At 40.4% G+C, this 13,394-nt stretch overlaps 1 protein-coding gene across 3 annotated transcripts in view; it reads right to left on the reverse strand.

Annotated features, from left to right (window-relative positions):
- The window catches only part of ADCY3 (adenylate cyclase 3), a 519,000-nt gene that overhangs the window by 108,604 nt on the left and 397,002 nt on the right, over positions 1 to 13,394 (reverse strand). For all 3 annotated transcript variants that reach the window (XM_078649931.1, XM_078649932.1, XM_078649930.1), the window contains one exon: positions 10,528 to 10,639. In XM_078649931.1, the coding sequence (XP_078506057.1) occupies positions 10,528 to 10,639 (112 nt within the window). The remainder of the gene's footprint in view (positions 1 to 10,527; positions 10,640 to 13,394) is intronic.

Below are 13,394 nucleotides of genomic sequence, written 5' to 3' on the forward strand. Positions count from 1 at the left end.
AGGCAAAATCCAAAATTACATTAAAATTAGGTGGAGTTTAGTGAAGGCTTTTTGTGTTCAGGGACAGGTGATTTTTAGGGGTGGTGAGTTTTTTTAAGGGTCATGGATGGGTGCAGAAAGGGTTTTTTAGGGTTCAGAAATGGGTGGATTTAAAACTATGTAGGGTGGTCTTTCCCCAAACCTTTCGCCTTCTCCCCTTCTGTTTTGCTGAATTTGTTTTTGTTGTCCTTAGGAGTCTGTGCACTTTACCTTTGCTAGCCAGTTGTAAAGTGCTAGCGCTCACTCCCTAAAACAAGATTAAAAGGACTTACACCTGATTGGCATGTTTAATTTACTTAAGTCCTGAGTAAAGTGGTATACCTTACACCTAGCACCAGTAATTAAATGGTACTAATGGGTCTGTATCACTTATTGGGCCACCCACTTAAGTTCTAAACTGCCAATTTGACTTGGAAAAATAAACCTTTTTCCAAACCTAAAACTTCCTTTTTAATACATATGTCACCCCTAGAGTAGGACACTGCCTTAGGGCATGGTGCAGTGTAGTTAAAAAGTTGGACATGCACTTTTACGGGTTACTTTAAGCTTTACTCACAAATTTATCTTTTACCACTGTGAGGCCTACCTCTTAAACAGGATAACATTAAGTTACCTTATTACACTTAATAAGTGATAACTTTTGATTGGAAAAAGGTAGAAATGCCATGGTTGGTGTATGTATATTTGTAATTTAAAATCCTCTTTAATGGTAAAGTCAGAATTTAAGTCACAATTCTGAAAATAACACTTTTAGAAATCGCTCTGAGCACTGAGAGGAGATCGGAACCTATCTTTTTGCAGATTTGCCCAAGGTGCTTGCTGGTTGACCTCACTTTGAGGTAGCTCCCGCTACGTTCTTCTTGCACTAGCAAATTCTGTTTAGCAGCTCCTCTCTGTAAGGGTATCCGTTCTCCTGCAGCCCTCATCAGATACAGCCTACAGCTTCATACCGCTGGAGATATTCAATTTCCAAAAAAGAGCCAAATTCTGACCGTAGAAATATTCACGGCGACTTCGTCTGATGGCTCCTTCTACAATGATGCCTCCTCCTGGTACACCGCTGGCTGCCTTGCCCCACTGAACTTTACCTTCTCAGATATTTTTCTTTTAGATTTCTTCTCTGTCCGAAGGTAAATCAAGACTGTTCCCAATCCACTTCTTGTATCTGAACAACACTTCATAATGTTCAGCCATAACTTTCGAATTTACCCTGGTCTCATGTGAATAGATGTCTGTGGTTGGCACTTTGATCTTTTAGGCACTAGTTTTTACAATAAAACTGTCAACAATCATACTTCCTGTCCTACTAACTAGTTTTGGTGTGAAATGATTTATCAAATTTGATTCTATGTTTCTAAATTAATGTGGGATTTTTATTGTGTTGTGCTTTCACTTTATTATTGTTTAAGTGCTGCATAAATACTTTACACACTGAATCCAAGTTAAACCTGACTGCTTTTGTGCCACTCTACCAGGGGGTTAAGCACAGGTTAATTTTGCGACTTTTGTGGTTCACTTTGTCAAGGATTGTCGCTGTTGCTTGAGAAGGGCTAACATTGCCCTCAACCAACTGCTTAATTTCTCACAGTGGAGTTTTGGGTTGGTGACGGTTTTAGGAATTAGGAATTGGTGGAGTTTAGGGGTGGTGAGGGGTTCATCGATGGGTGGAGTTTAGGGCTGGTGGGGACCTTTTAAGGTTCAATAATGAGTAGAGTTTAGGCGCGGTGAATGGTTTAGTGATCTCTGCTGGGGATGGGCTTTTAGGGGTCAGAAATTGGGGGTGTTTAACAATGATGAGGGTTTTTTAGGGTTCGGGAATGGGTGGAGTTTACGGGTGAAAAGGGATTTTAAGATTCAGGGACAGGTGGAGTTTAGGAACCCAGGATGGGAGTAGTTTAGGACCTGGCTTGGCAGCTTCGCTGGGCTAATCCCATGAAGAGCAGGGTCAGTACTGATTTTCTGGGTCCGAACTGGGGTAGAATGGTGAGCAAAAGAAGGAGGGATTTGGCCCAGGTCTCTTGACTGGGGTGAATGTAGATTTGTTCAGCATACTGTCCATCATTTATTTGCGCAGCAAATATCTCAGCATCAGGTGCACTAATCCCATAAGATATTTAAAAATGTAGCCTCTCTGTGACTAATTAAGTAACAGACAGTTAACTGTCAAATGTGTCTTTTTTTTATACAGAAATCTATAAATGGACTGTCTGGCCCCCACTTTTCATGACTCAGCCCCCTTTCTGCTACCTCATTTTTACCACAATGTATGGGATCCAATAGTATTTTTTCCATTTCCTGCACTGCTCCCACTGCACTGTAGATCTTAATTGCTTTTTTCAACAGTTCAGATGTTTCATAAATGCAACATTTAATATCCCAGGTTTTCATGTTCCACTGCATGATGGAAATGGTAGATATTTTTGCAGTAATTCCAAATACATACTCAGCTGTTTTTGAATGCTGTCTGAGAAGTGTAGTGGTGCTGGTTAGTTAGCAAAAACATGTTCAAACAAAATGATGCTTCAGTACCTTTCCAAGTATCAGTCCGTGTACATCACCAGTTCACATGCTCACGCTTAAAGTTGACATTTTTCTTGAACGTCACTTGACGCAGATTTGTTTGCATGCCTGTATGGGATAATATTCTCTGAAATGGGGTTTCTTACATTTACACTTCTTCGTAGGTATATTTTCAGAGCCTTAAACATTCTGTATGAGAACTAAAGTTCACTGCACAAAATGTTCTTTGTTATTGGCTGCTCGGCAACAGTTTGTAAGGATAGAAACAATAATGGTAGCCTTACTGGGGCTTCAGCATGGCAACATGGGTGAAGTTTGTTATATAAACAACATCACTCATTTGTCTAGTTAGAGGAGCATTTCACTGACACTGGGTCGCCCCATGCCCGAATTCGAGCCCAGCTGAATCCTGTTTACCTCCTTAGAAGGATGGTGCCTAGCTCTACACCAAGATGGGTTCACGGATTAAACAAACTCACTTGTAACTGGGGAGTTAGATTACCCTCAGGGATTCTGGCAGATTTACCCAGCCTAAGCACACTTGAATAGGGAGAACTAGGTAGGAGCATAACCATACCTATACTCAGATTCAAGCATATAATCAATGTAAACAGCACAATGTTTTTTTTTTGCTTCATATAGCGCAAACTCGACCCGAAGGTATCAGAGCGCTTTAAATGAGCACCAGTCACGTTACAGACAGACACATTCATTTAGTTAGGCACAGGGAGATTACGTTACTTGCCCAGAATCACAGGATGTTGAGTCCCTGCCGAAACTCGAGCCCACTTCCCCAGCTTCGAGGTCAACCAATCTAGTCGTTTGCCACATCCTCTACCCTGTTTGTTTTCTTTATCATTCTTGTGATGCTGAGTACTCTGTTTTGTTTCCTTCCATTGAGAACTAAAGCAACACAGTATTTTACACAAGAATCTTATTGCTTCAATAAATATTTGACATGTCAGTTCAAGAATTTCTTGCGTCTCCCTTTCAGCATGCCTGAGTTACCCAACAAAAGGGCTTTAGATCTGTTTCCACAAATTCCTTGGGGAGTCAGGGTTGTCATGTTCTGAGGTTGCACATACCACCCTGTCACCTTGCTAGGTTAAGGGTACAGATGGTGCACTGTGAGCTAGCCAAGATTAAGGCCAACATATCCTGATGGTGTGTGTGAACTCAGTCTTGCCCAGTTTTGAGGTTTATTCTATCCACAAACGCACAGATTTACTGAGAAAGTATAAACCGTACGACAGTAGGTTACTCTCCAGCCTGGGAGCTATCTCTAGTGACTTTTCCTCTTTTTTACTAGGATAAATTACTAGTCTCCATTTTGGTTTGTTTTTAATTTGTATATTCGCTTCCGTGACAAACATTTTCGGAGCTTGTTCTCATGTGTTTGGGTAGTTTCAACCCTAGCCCTTTGGTTTCTCCCTCATACATTCCTCTTTCATCAACTTCCCCATCCTAGCCCTTTTCCACAATCCTAACACTTCTATTTGTCCCTTGGTTCCTCCCTGGGCCATACCCTACATACCTTCAACCCATCGTTCCTTCCACCTTACTCCAGTAATTCTCTCCAGGGTCCCTCCCACAGTGCTCACCTTTTTAATAGTCCCTATTTATCTTCCTGCTATTTCTTCAGCTCCACGTTGTGGGCATCTGAAGCTGGCGGAAACAGAAAGAACACCTAGGGTGCCCCACCTCACCTTCTATTGTAGTTTCTGACAGCCATGAAGACAGTCACTCATTTTGTTTTCGCCCTCATGTTTTTAGCACCTCATTGCTTCTGTAATGGACACGTTATTCTCCTTTGTTTCTGTGTATTTGTTTGTGAGCTAGACAAGGTATGCGCGAACAGCAAATCAACTTTCTCTCCATCCTGCATGGCTTGATTTATTTCTAATCAAATAAAGAGGTAGGCAATTTCACTGCTTAGGTAAGAGGTAGGCAATTTCACTGCTTAGGTATGGGGCAGTGCCCACTTTGCACTATGCGGAAGAGAGTTTAAATGTTATTCAGACCCTTTAGAGTGACTATTGCTAACAAAGCTTCTGTCCTCCGGCATAGGCCTGCAGTATCCTTTGTGTTTCTTCTGAAGTCTGAGCATAAGGTATTTGGAGAGGAGGGACTAGAAAGTGTTGGTTCTCTCAACCTTTCTATCAGCCATAGCACCCACTACCACAGCATGGAATTGGGGTACTATTTGAGGGACTTCCATTCTCAGTATTGTTGAACCCGAATATCATTGGCAGAATACAACTCAATATATAGAGTCCTTTTGTGTAAAAAAAATGTGGCTCTTTAGAGTTAACAATTCTAAATATACACCCAATGGGATTATAGTTAAGTAAACAATATTTAGGACATATTCATGTCAGACGATATCTCTGTACACATAATTCTGACATATTTCCCTCTTGGATATTGTTGTAGCTTCATTCATGTTTTTATATGTAGAGTTTAATTTTGACCACGTTCAGAGGTGTCATCCTAGATTGTAAAGGAGTATGACCCTTGGATTTGGATGAGGTGCGATTAGGCTTTGGGCTAATATATAAAGACAATTTGTTATTTTTTATTACGGTTGTCTAATGTAGAACAAGCCTTAGTGGTACCAGGACTAATGCAGGTGGATGCACCAGTATCCCTGTGCAAGTAATCCTCTAAATTCATTAGGATTCCAACAGTGTGCTGAAAATGGCTATTGTGAATTAAGAAAATGTGCTGAGGACGTTTTAGAAGAATCTCTGTCATGCCTCCATTTATTTTGGAAGTGTTTCTCCCTTCACACTCCTTGATAATTTCCTGGCCTCTGGGCCTACAGGTGAAAGTTTGTTTCTAGCCTCAGACTATTACACTCTGTTGGTGCTTTTCTCTGGTACAATTATCCCAGCTTGTCCACGGCTTCCAGATTTAGGGCAGGAGACATAATGTCTGTGCATGGAACAGGAATTTTGGGTTGAATGTCACCAACACGTAAGGGTAACTCAGCTCAGGCTACCTTTGGATGTGCACCAGATCTTCTCGAGACAGCTCGGACACAGCTATTTGTGTTTGGATAGCTGGGCAGGAAATAGTTAGAGCTACAATGTTAGAGTCATTGTGAAAGGGAGATGCATTGAGGTTCATTGGATTGAAGTGGAGAATATGCTTTGCACATCTTTGTAGACATCTTTGAGGTCTTCAGAGAATATTGTGGCTCTGAATTTCCTTTAGTTGTGCTTGATTCCAATTATGAAGATAGTGGACAGCTGATTATCTGCTACATCTTGGTGGAGTTACTAAAGAAAAAGGGGTAACCCTGTGTCCCTCAGAACCTGGGTAATTAATGGTTAAACAAAGAATGGTTCTGTCGGGTAGAGCGTGGGTGATTTCACTATGCTATTATTGCAGTCTGAGAATAATGCCCTCTAACAAACACAATTCTAGGGCCTAGCAGTGATTAAAATAGGACCTCAGATCAATTGATTGTACTATGAATTTATCTGAATTAGGTTCATTCAAAAGATTTTTCATACATTGCGTACATAGACTGTCAAAGTCAATTTTAAGGTGCAAATGCATGACAATCGTGAATAGTGATCAAGCGGTGAAGAGGTATATACAGTGAAGAATAAATTCAATATATTCAATATATACATATATATACAAGTGTTTTTCTGGTGGCCAGGTATTTGTTAATATCTAGAGATTCTTATTATTTCTTTGGTTCTTCAGAATCCTAGAAGTACTGGGCCTTTGAAAAGGCCCAATACTTCTAGGATTCTGAAGAACCAAAGAAATAATTCACTGCTAGGCCCTAAAATTCTTTGTTTAACCACATCTTGGTGGAGGCCATTTACCATGAAGTAGCCATAGTGAGAGGATATTACTAGATGGAGATCAAGTGAGAAGGAGCCCCTTAAATGTAGATTCTCAATTCACCCTTGGGAGGTCCACCTAGAGGTTAATCTCACCTAATATCAGGATTTGTTTGGCAGTCAGACCTTATGCACAGAGGACATCAACACAGAATGTAAGGAATACTCAGTTGGCCTCTGGTTTGGTGGGTGCAAGCCTAGTATGTTTTTTAGGTTGGACTTTGGGGATATGGCACTGTTGATTGCCTCAGAACTAGCCCATCTGGTATACTGGAGAATGATAACACTGACCGAGTCTGCCCATAATATGGTTACTTCTTCCCCTGATATCTTCTCGATACCAGGTGCGGCTTTCTGCCGTAAGCCTGATCTTGAATCTTAAAATCAGGTGTTGCTGCCGAATGTGACATCTTGAGTTTTGGATTCTACTTCTGTTTTCTTCCAATCGGGTCAAAGCTTCCTGTAGTTTCTATAGATCTTCTTACATTTTTCCTCTCATGGTGACATTTGTTTTAATCTACACTGTGTTTCTGCAATGAATGTTCAGCCACATTGTTGGTGATCAGATATCAGCTTGTTCTTCTTTCCAGTCTTCGCATTGCTAATTAGGATCCAAGCCGAATTATTTATCCGTGATTCTACGCTAGTTCTGGTTATAATTCTGATACTCAACTCTCATATTTTATTTTCTAAACACAATCTCCTGATCCTTAATTATCTGATATACTGTCTACTGTCCTTCTACTGTTGTGAACAAAGTAAACAGTTTCCTTCTGTTCTCCATTCTCTTCATACGTTTCTATTGTTAGTATCTCTGAGCAATTTTGTGCCATCATATGGTTACAAAATATTTTACACCACTTCCACCTTATGGGCCTTCTTCTCTTATCTCATTATTAAGGCTGAATTATTTCTTTACATATGATTATTGAGTAACTATATTGAGGATATTGATAATATGAATGGATTTCAACCGCATCCATGCGAGAGGTTAAACACAAGGAGCTTAAATTTCGTGGAAGGAAGAGGGCATGGAAGGTGCTTTGTTCTATTACTCCTCAAGTTTCCGCTTATTCCCGGAAGGAAGGGGTGGTGCGTGTATTAAAAGAGCCTAACAGACTCTAAAGGAATCCTCTTATAATGATGACAGACTATCAGAGGGAGAATGCTTCTAAAATTAGTACCTAAATGTAGTTCATCGCTGTTTCTTTGAATGAGACTGCGCCGCTGACTTCACTGAGGATAACGTCGGAAATGTTTCAAATCACATGCAGCCGATTGCTCAAGCAAAGGGTTAATCGGCAGGGAACGGAGGACAACAGGCAGACACAGGATGAATCAGACAAGGCAGGCTAAAGTAATTTCTAAGCTGCCACTCTCATGAAGCTGATGGCCAGCATTCTAGCTTCTCAATATTTAAAGATGAAACCTGGCATATGGTCCCACCAAAGCCCCATCTCTGAAATCACCTAAATCCCTGTGCTATCCGTTGCGGCCAGAGATAGATTAAAGGATTGGGAGCGAAATGGGCAGGCACAGGGGGGACGCAGTGGCTCGCGACTTAGGAGTGTCCCTGGTGTCTACCGCAAACAGCAGTGCTAGTATTAGGGGGACCGTGGATGTGCCTGGCAAAGCAGGGCAGGAGGCAAACCAATGGGCTTGGATTTCCAAATCAAGTAAAGGTCCTAGTTTCCAGCTACAATCCATGTGGCAGAGCTTAATAAATGCCCCACGTAGCCTAATTTTAATGTACTAATATGCAAGCAATACATGTTAATATTTCCTAAAGATATTCATTACATGCACTATAAAAACAAGCATTCCTCAAAAGAAATGGTGAATTATTTAAATCTGAAGAGAAAAGGGTCAATTTTGGACAACATTCTATTGTGCCTGAATCACAAAATCCCTCTGCATTTACACACCAATTCTGCTGCATAGGTCTGTAATACATCCATTGATTTGTTTTTGTCGTAAATCAATTTGCGACAAAAATGAATTGATCAATCACAGAAGCTGATGTTTTGCAGAAACAAATCAATTTGCTATGGCAACATCCAAGTCAAATTTGATCTGCAGCAAATTGAGACAAGTGAAGAAATTCGGGACAGTTCCACAAAACCCCATAGACATGTCAGCAGTCTTCTAGCCCCAGCCTCTACTAACTGTGGTGAAGCCTCCTACCATACCATGCATTTCCGCATCTTATTGCTAAGTACTTTGTTCTTTTTGTGGAGAAGTGTGGCTCAATGGTTAGAGCGGCAGACCCTAATGCAGAGGTCTAGCCCGGGACCAGGGTTCAATTCCTCGCCTCAGCGGGTCTTGGGCTCAAAAATTCCACGGACCTGATAATTCTCGCCTCGGTACCTATTCCAATCATGGAGTCCCACTCTGCAACTCTGGGCAATAGCTTGCTTAATCTCCACAACGCTAAGGATGCCTGGCCTCCAACTTGGGGGTGCCCAGGAGTGGACACCTAACAGGGAAAGCCAGGATGGGTTCCACAGCGGTATTCGTACAAGCGCCTTGTCTCCCTTGCGGGAGAGTAGTGCGCTATACAAGTATCAATTTACATTTTTCCAAAGACAAACTATGTTATTTTACTCTTTCAAACTCTTGAATAGCTCCACTACTTTCTCCTAACACCAAATCTCATCCAAAATAAACACAAATAAGTCCTTGTAATATACTCACAGTTCTGAGAGGTGGAATATACTGGAGAAAGACATGAACCATTCAAGTGTGAAGAAAGAAATACATGTTTTCATTGGCAGGGAAACATAGGGATATATGCACGAAACATCCAGTTTGCATTTCCTAAATAGCGAATCCTAAGAAATCACTACTTAAGAAATGCAAAATGGAATGTACAACAATTGGGATTTCCTAATAGCAATTCCTATAGAGTCGGAATCGCAATTAGGAAATCGCTATTTGGAAAATGTTAAACCATTCATCCAATGGGCCTAAAGGCCCATAGGATGAATGGCTTTGATTTTCCAAATTTGTGATTTCCTAATAGGAAATTGCAAATTTGGAACTGCAAAACCAAGGGTACGTATGGGCCTAACGGCCACATGCATCATTGTTGCCGTTTGCGATTCTTTAATTGCGAAAATTAAGGAATTGCAATTAAGGAACCGCAAACGGCAATGCATCAAAAATCACATTTTTTTTGCGATTCCTTATTTTTCCTTAATTCACAATTTGCAAATCGCAATTAAGGAATCCCTTTACATTGATTCCTATGGGCCTAGAGGCCCATAGGAATGAATGTGAAGGCATTCTCATTTTGCGATTCGCAATTAAGGAATCGTAAAATGAGAATGCAATTTCAAGGGTGCAGGGGGGGTCCAAAGGACCCCCCCTGCACCTCTGAAATGTACCTTAAAGTGCTTTTTTCACACACACATGCCCAAAAGGCATGTGTGTGTTTAAAATGAAACTTTCAAAAATGCACTTTGTGCATTTTTGAAAGTTTTCTAAAATTACCATGAAGGTTAACTTCATGGTAATTTACCACTTCTAATTTGCGAATTCGCAATTTTTTAAAAATCATGCATTGCCTTTAAGAAATCGCAAAATTGCGATTTCTTAAATGCAATCGCAATTTAAGAAATCGCAAAAAAATTGCGATAGCTTAAATTGCAAAAATGGCAAAAAGCTTCATGCATCCCAAAAAATGGATTTGCATTCGCATACGGCCGAATTTTGCGATTCGCACCGTTTGCGAATGCAAAAACCCTTGATGCATGTGGGCCAAAATGTCCTAGGAGTGGTCTATGGCGCTAACAAAATTGCAGTTTTGGGCGCCTTTTACTAATTTGCACATGGTTACCATCAACTAGGAGTCGATAATAATAGCATTTCCTAAATGGCCATTTTGCATTTAGGAAATGCTGTACACATGTGCTTAGGAAATCGCAAAAGGAAATCCCTATTTGCGATATCCTATTTTGGGAATAGAAAATGCATAATTCTACTGGGTAGAAATCACATTTTGTGACAGCGTTTAGGCCTTTGTACATATGGTAAGGCAGTATTGCATCTCTTAACGGACCGAAATTCCTGTGCAGTCCTAATGTAAAAGTTTCCAGGGGATACTTACAGCTGCAAGTTTATCAAAGCGGGCAAAGAGTTCATTCAGCAACTTGACCAGTTCGTGGGCAGTGCAGGAAGAGGACAGCTGAGTGAAGCCCACAATATCAGCGAAGAGTATGCTACAAGAAAAAGTAAGAGAATGGGTTAATGAGGGACACATATTGAGACAACATGGAGAGCTAACGTAGCAAGCGGGGTCACCAAATGACAATAAAGACACAATTTGTGCCTGGAAAAATACAATACCGGCATTTTAAACAAATAAAAAGGTTCATGTTTTGGCCTTTTTGGCAGTCCAAGAATTTACCTTGCATGGTGGAGGCTGGGATACCTCTTACTCATAAAGGCAGAACAAAGAAGGTCAATTTTCTGTACATTAATGCCAATAAAGTCAATTTCACAATATACATGATATCAATCTAACAAGTGTAAGGAAGGACAACCAGACAACATACAGAATGGGACTCACACAATATACAGAATGACACACTGAGAAGAAATGGAAAATTCAGAGAACGCATGATCTGGTAACATGAATGCAAATTTGACATGTGACACAATACCAGTCCGATAACATACGAGATATCAATTTGACAACATACAGAATGACACTCACATAAAAGATTCCAATTCCATGAGATACACGCCATGGAGCTAGCCCTAGCTAATCTCAGGGGAACACGCTCACTGATCAAATTTAATAGAAACTGGGGCACTTTTCTAGAGTAAAACAATATCTAAACGTCGCATAAATGCTAAACTTATTTTTTGTTTCTTTCCCCGCTACAAAGATGAATATGTCTACAGTCCGTTCTTGTAACAGGAACACTTTCACTGCCCCCATATATCAAATTATTTGGTTTACAAGATATATACTCTGATGTCTCTATGCACATGTATGAAACCATTTATGTATGTATATCTTTGTCTTTTTCTGTTTTTTTGTCAGCTGGCAAACAAGAATAAAAATATTAAAACAAAAAAAAAAAAGATTCCAATTATGGAATGCCAGCCTGATAAATTACAAAATGACAATCTGGCAATTTACAAATTATCAACCTTGCAATACTAGGAATGCCTATATGATAACAAAAGGAATGCCATTTTGATAACATTTAAATACCAATCGGACAGGACATGGAATGCCATTCATATTGTGTGGAAAAATGCCTCATTTTTTGTGGTCACACCCACTTTTTCTGATTTTTTAATCTACATTCTATACACTGAGGAACTGCTGTCCAGTGCCGAGCTTATGTACTCTGACCCTAAAACATGTAGAAACTGGCTTATCCCTGATTCGTTTATTTAACTTCCACTAGTGTGAGAAAGAAAAACAAGGCTTCAGGCTTACCAATGTAGCTTGACTGAGCAGTTTAATCCTGCACTGTGACCTTTCAAAATAACTGTTTTAACAGGTAAAAACCTTGCTTTGAATATTAGTAAGCCACCGCTATGTACGCCTCCCTTCCCCCATATCCTGCCAGTGATGGCCCATCCAGGCACTACTAATCCCTCTTTTGTGTCGCTGTCTGGAAGGAACATGCAAAGTTCAGCTGCCAACCACACCAAGTCAGGTGACTCAGGAACAGGCTGCAGGCACCACATAGCTAGGGCAGGAAAATGCCAACTTGCTAAAAGTGGTATTTTCTAAATTCCAACTTAAAATCCGACTTTACCATTAAAGAGGGTTTTAAGTTACAATTTCTTATAAAACTATGTTATGCTTCAGAAAATACACTTATAACTGAAAGTTAAAATGTCACTTTGGACTGCAGCACGTATTGTGCCATCCACTAGTGCGAGAAAGAAAAACATAGCTTCAGACTTACCTTTGTAGCCTGACTGTGCAGTTTAAACCTGCAGTGCGACCTTTAAAAATAACCCTTTTAACAGGTAAAAACCTTGTTTTAAATATTAGTTAGTCACTGCAATGTATGCCTTGTAGCCTATATGGTAGGGTGCATGGTAATTAAAAGTGAGATGTAGAAAATTAATGTTGCCATGTCCCTACAGTGACATATACCTAAACACGTGTTTCAATGTGGCAGGCCTAGCTGTCCTATTTAGAAAATCGGAGCATAGATTAAAATACTAATACTTATCTTTGGAATTGGGACCAACATGAAAAATACCTAAACCATAGGAGAAATTGGGTTGTTGGTTGAGTGGTTGTTAACTCTGGTCAAACAACAGCCACCATCTCCGTCAGGGTGAACCACATAAGTCACTAAATTAACCAGTGCTTAACCCTCTGATAGCTTGGCACAAAAGCAGTCAGGTTTAACTTCGAGGCAATGTGTAAAGTATTTATGTAGTACAAAAACATCCATAACGTGAAAAAACACAAGAAAAATCCCACACAAATTTAGCAATTTTGAGTAAACTATTAAATATTAGAAACCAAAATGATAAAAATTGAATCAATAGGACCAGAGTAATTAATTTTTAAACCAAAGAGTGGTCAGCTAATCTTATGAGACCGGGTCACAAAAATATGTCAGACTAAGAGGGATTGAAAGTCGGATTGGGCCTGGTCTGCGTTCACCTTTAGACTAATAAGAAATTTGGAGAAAATGTTGTCTGGGAAGGTTGAAGTTCAGATGGGCAAGGCTGCAGGTGGTGTCCGTGGAGGAGGCATTGTCAACGAGGAGCTGCTGGACGAAGTCAAGGTGAAGATTTCACGTTCTGACTAGGTCTTTTTTTTGGAAGTCGAAAATCTCCAGCAGGGCAAGTGAGGAGGCTGTAGCTGATGAGAGTTTCATGAGGCCAGATACTTCTTTGCCGAAGGACCGCTGTACAGGATTTGCTGCTGGACAGAAGAACACAGTGGGAGCGGCTGTGAAGTCAGGCCGACCTGCGAGGCACCTTGGG

This window comes from Lissotriton helveticus, chromosome 6 (assembly GCF_964261635.1).
Source record: "Lissotriton helveticus chromosome 6, aLisHel1.1, whole genome shotgun sequence".
Taxonomy (NCBI): Eukaryota; Metazoa; Chordata; class Amphibia; order Caudata; family Salamandridae; genus Lissotriton; species Lissotriton helveticus.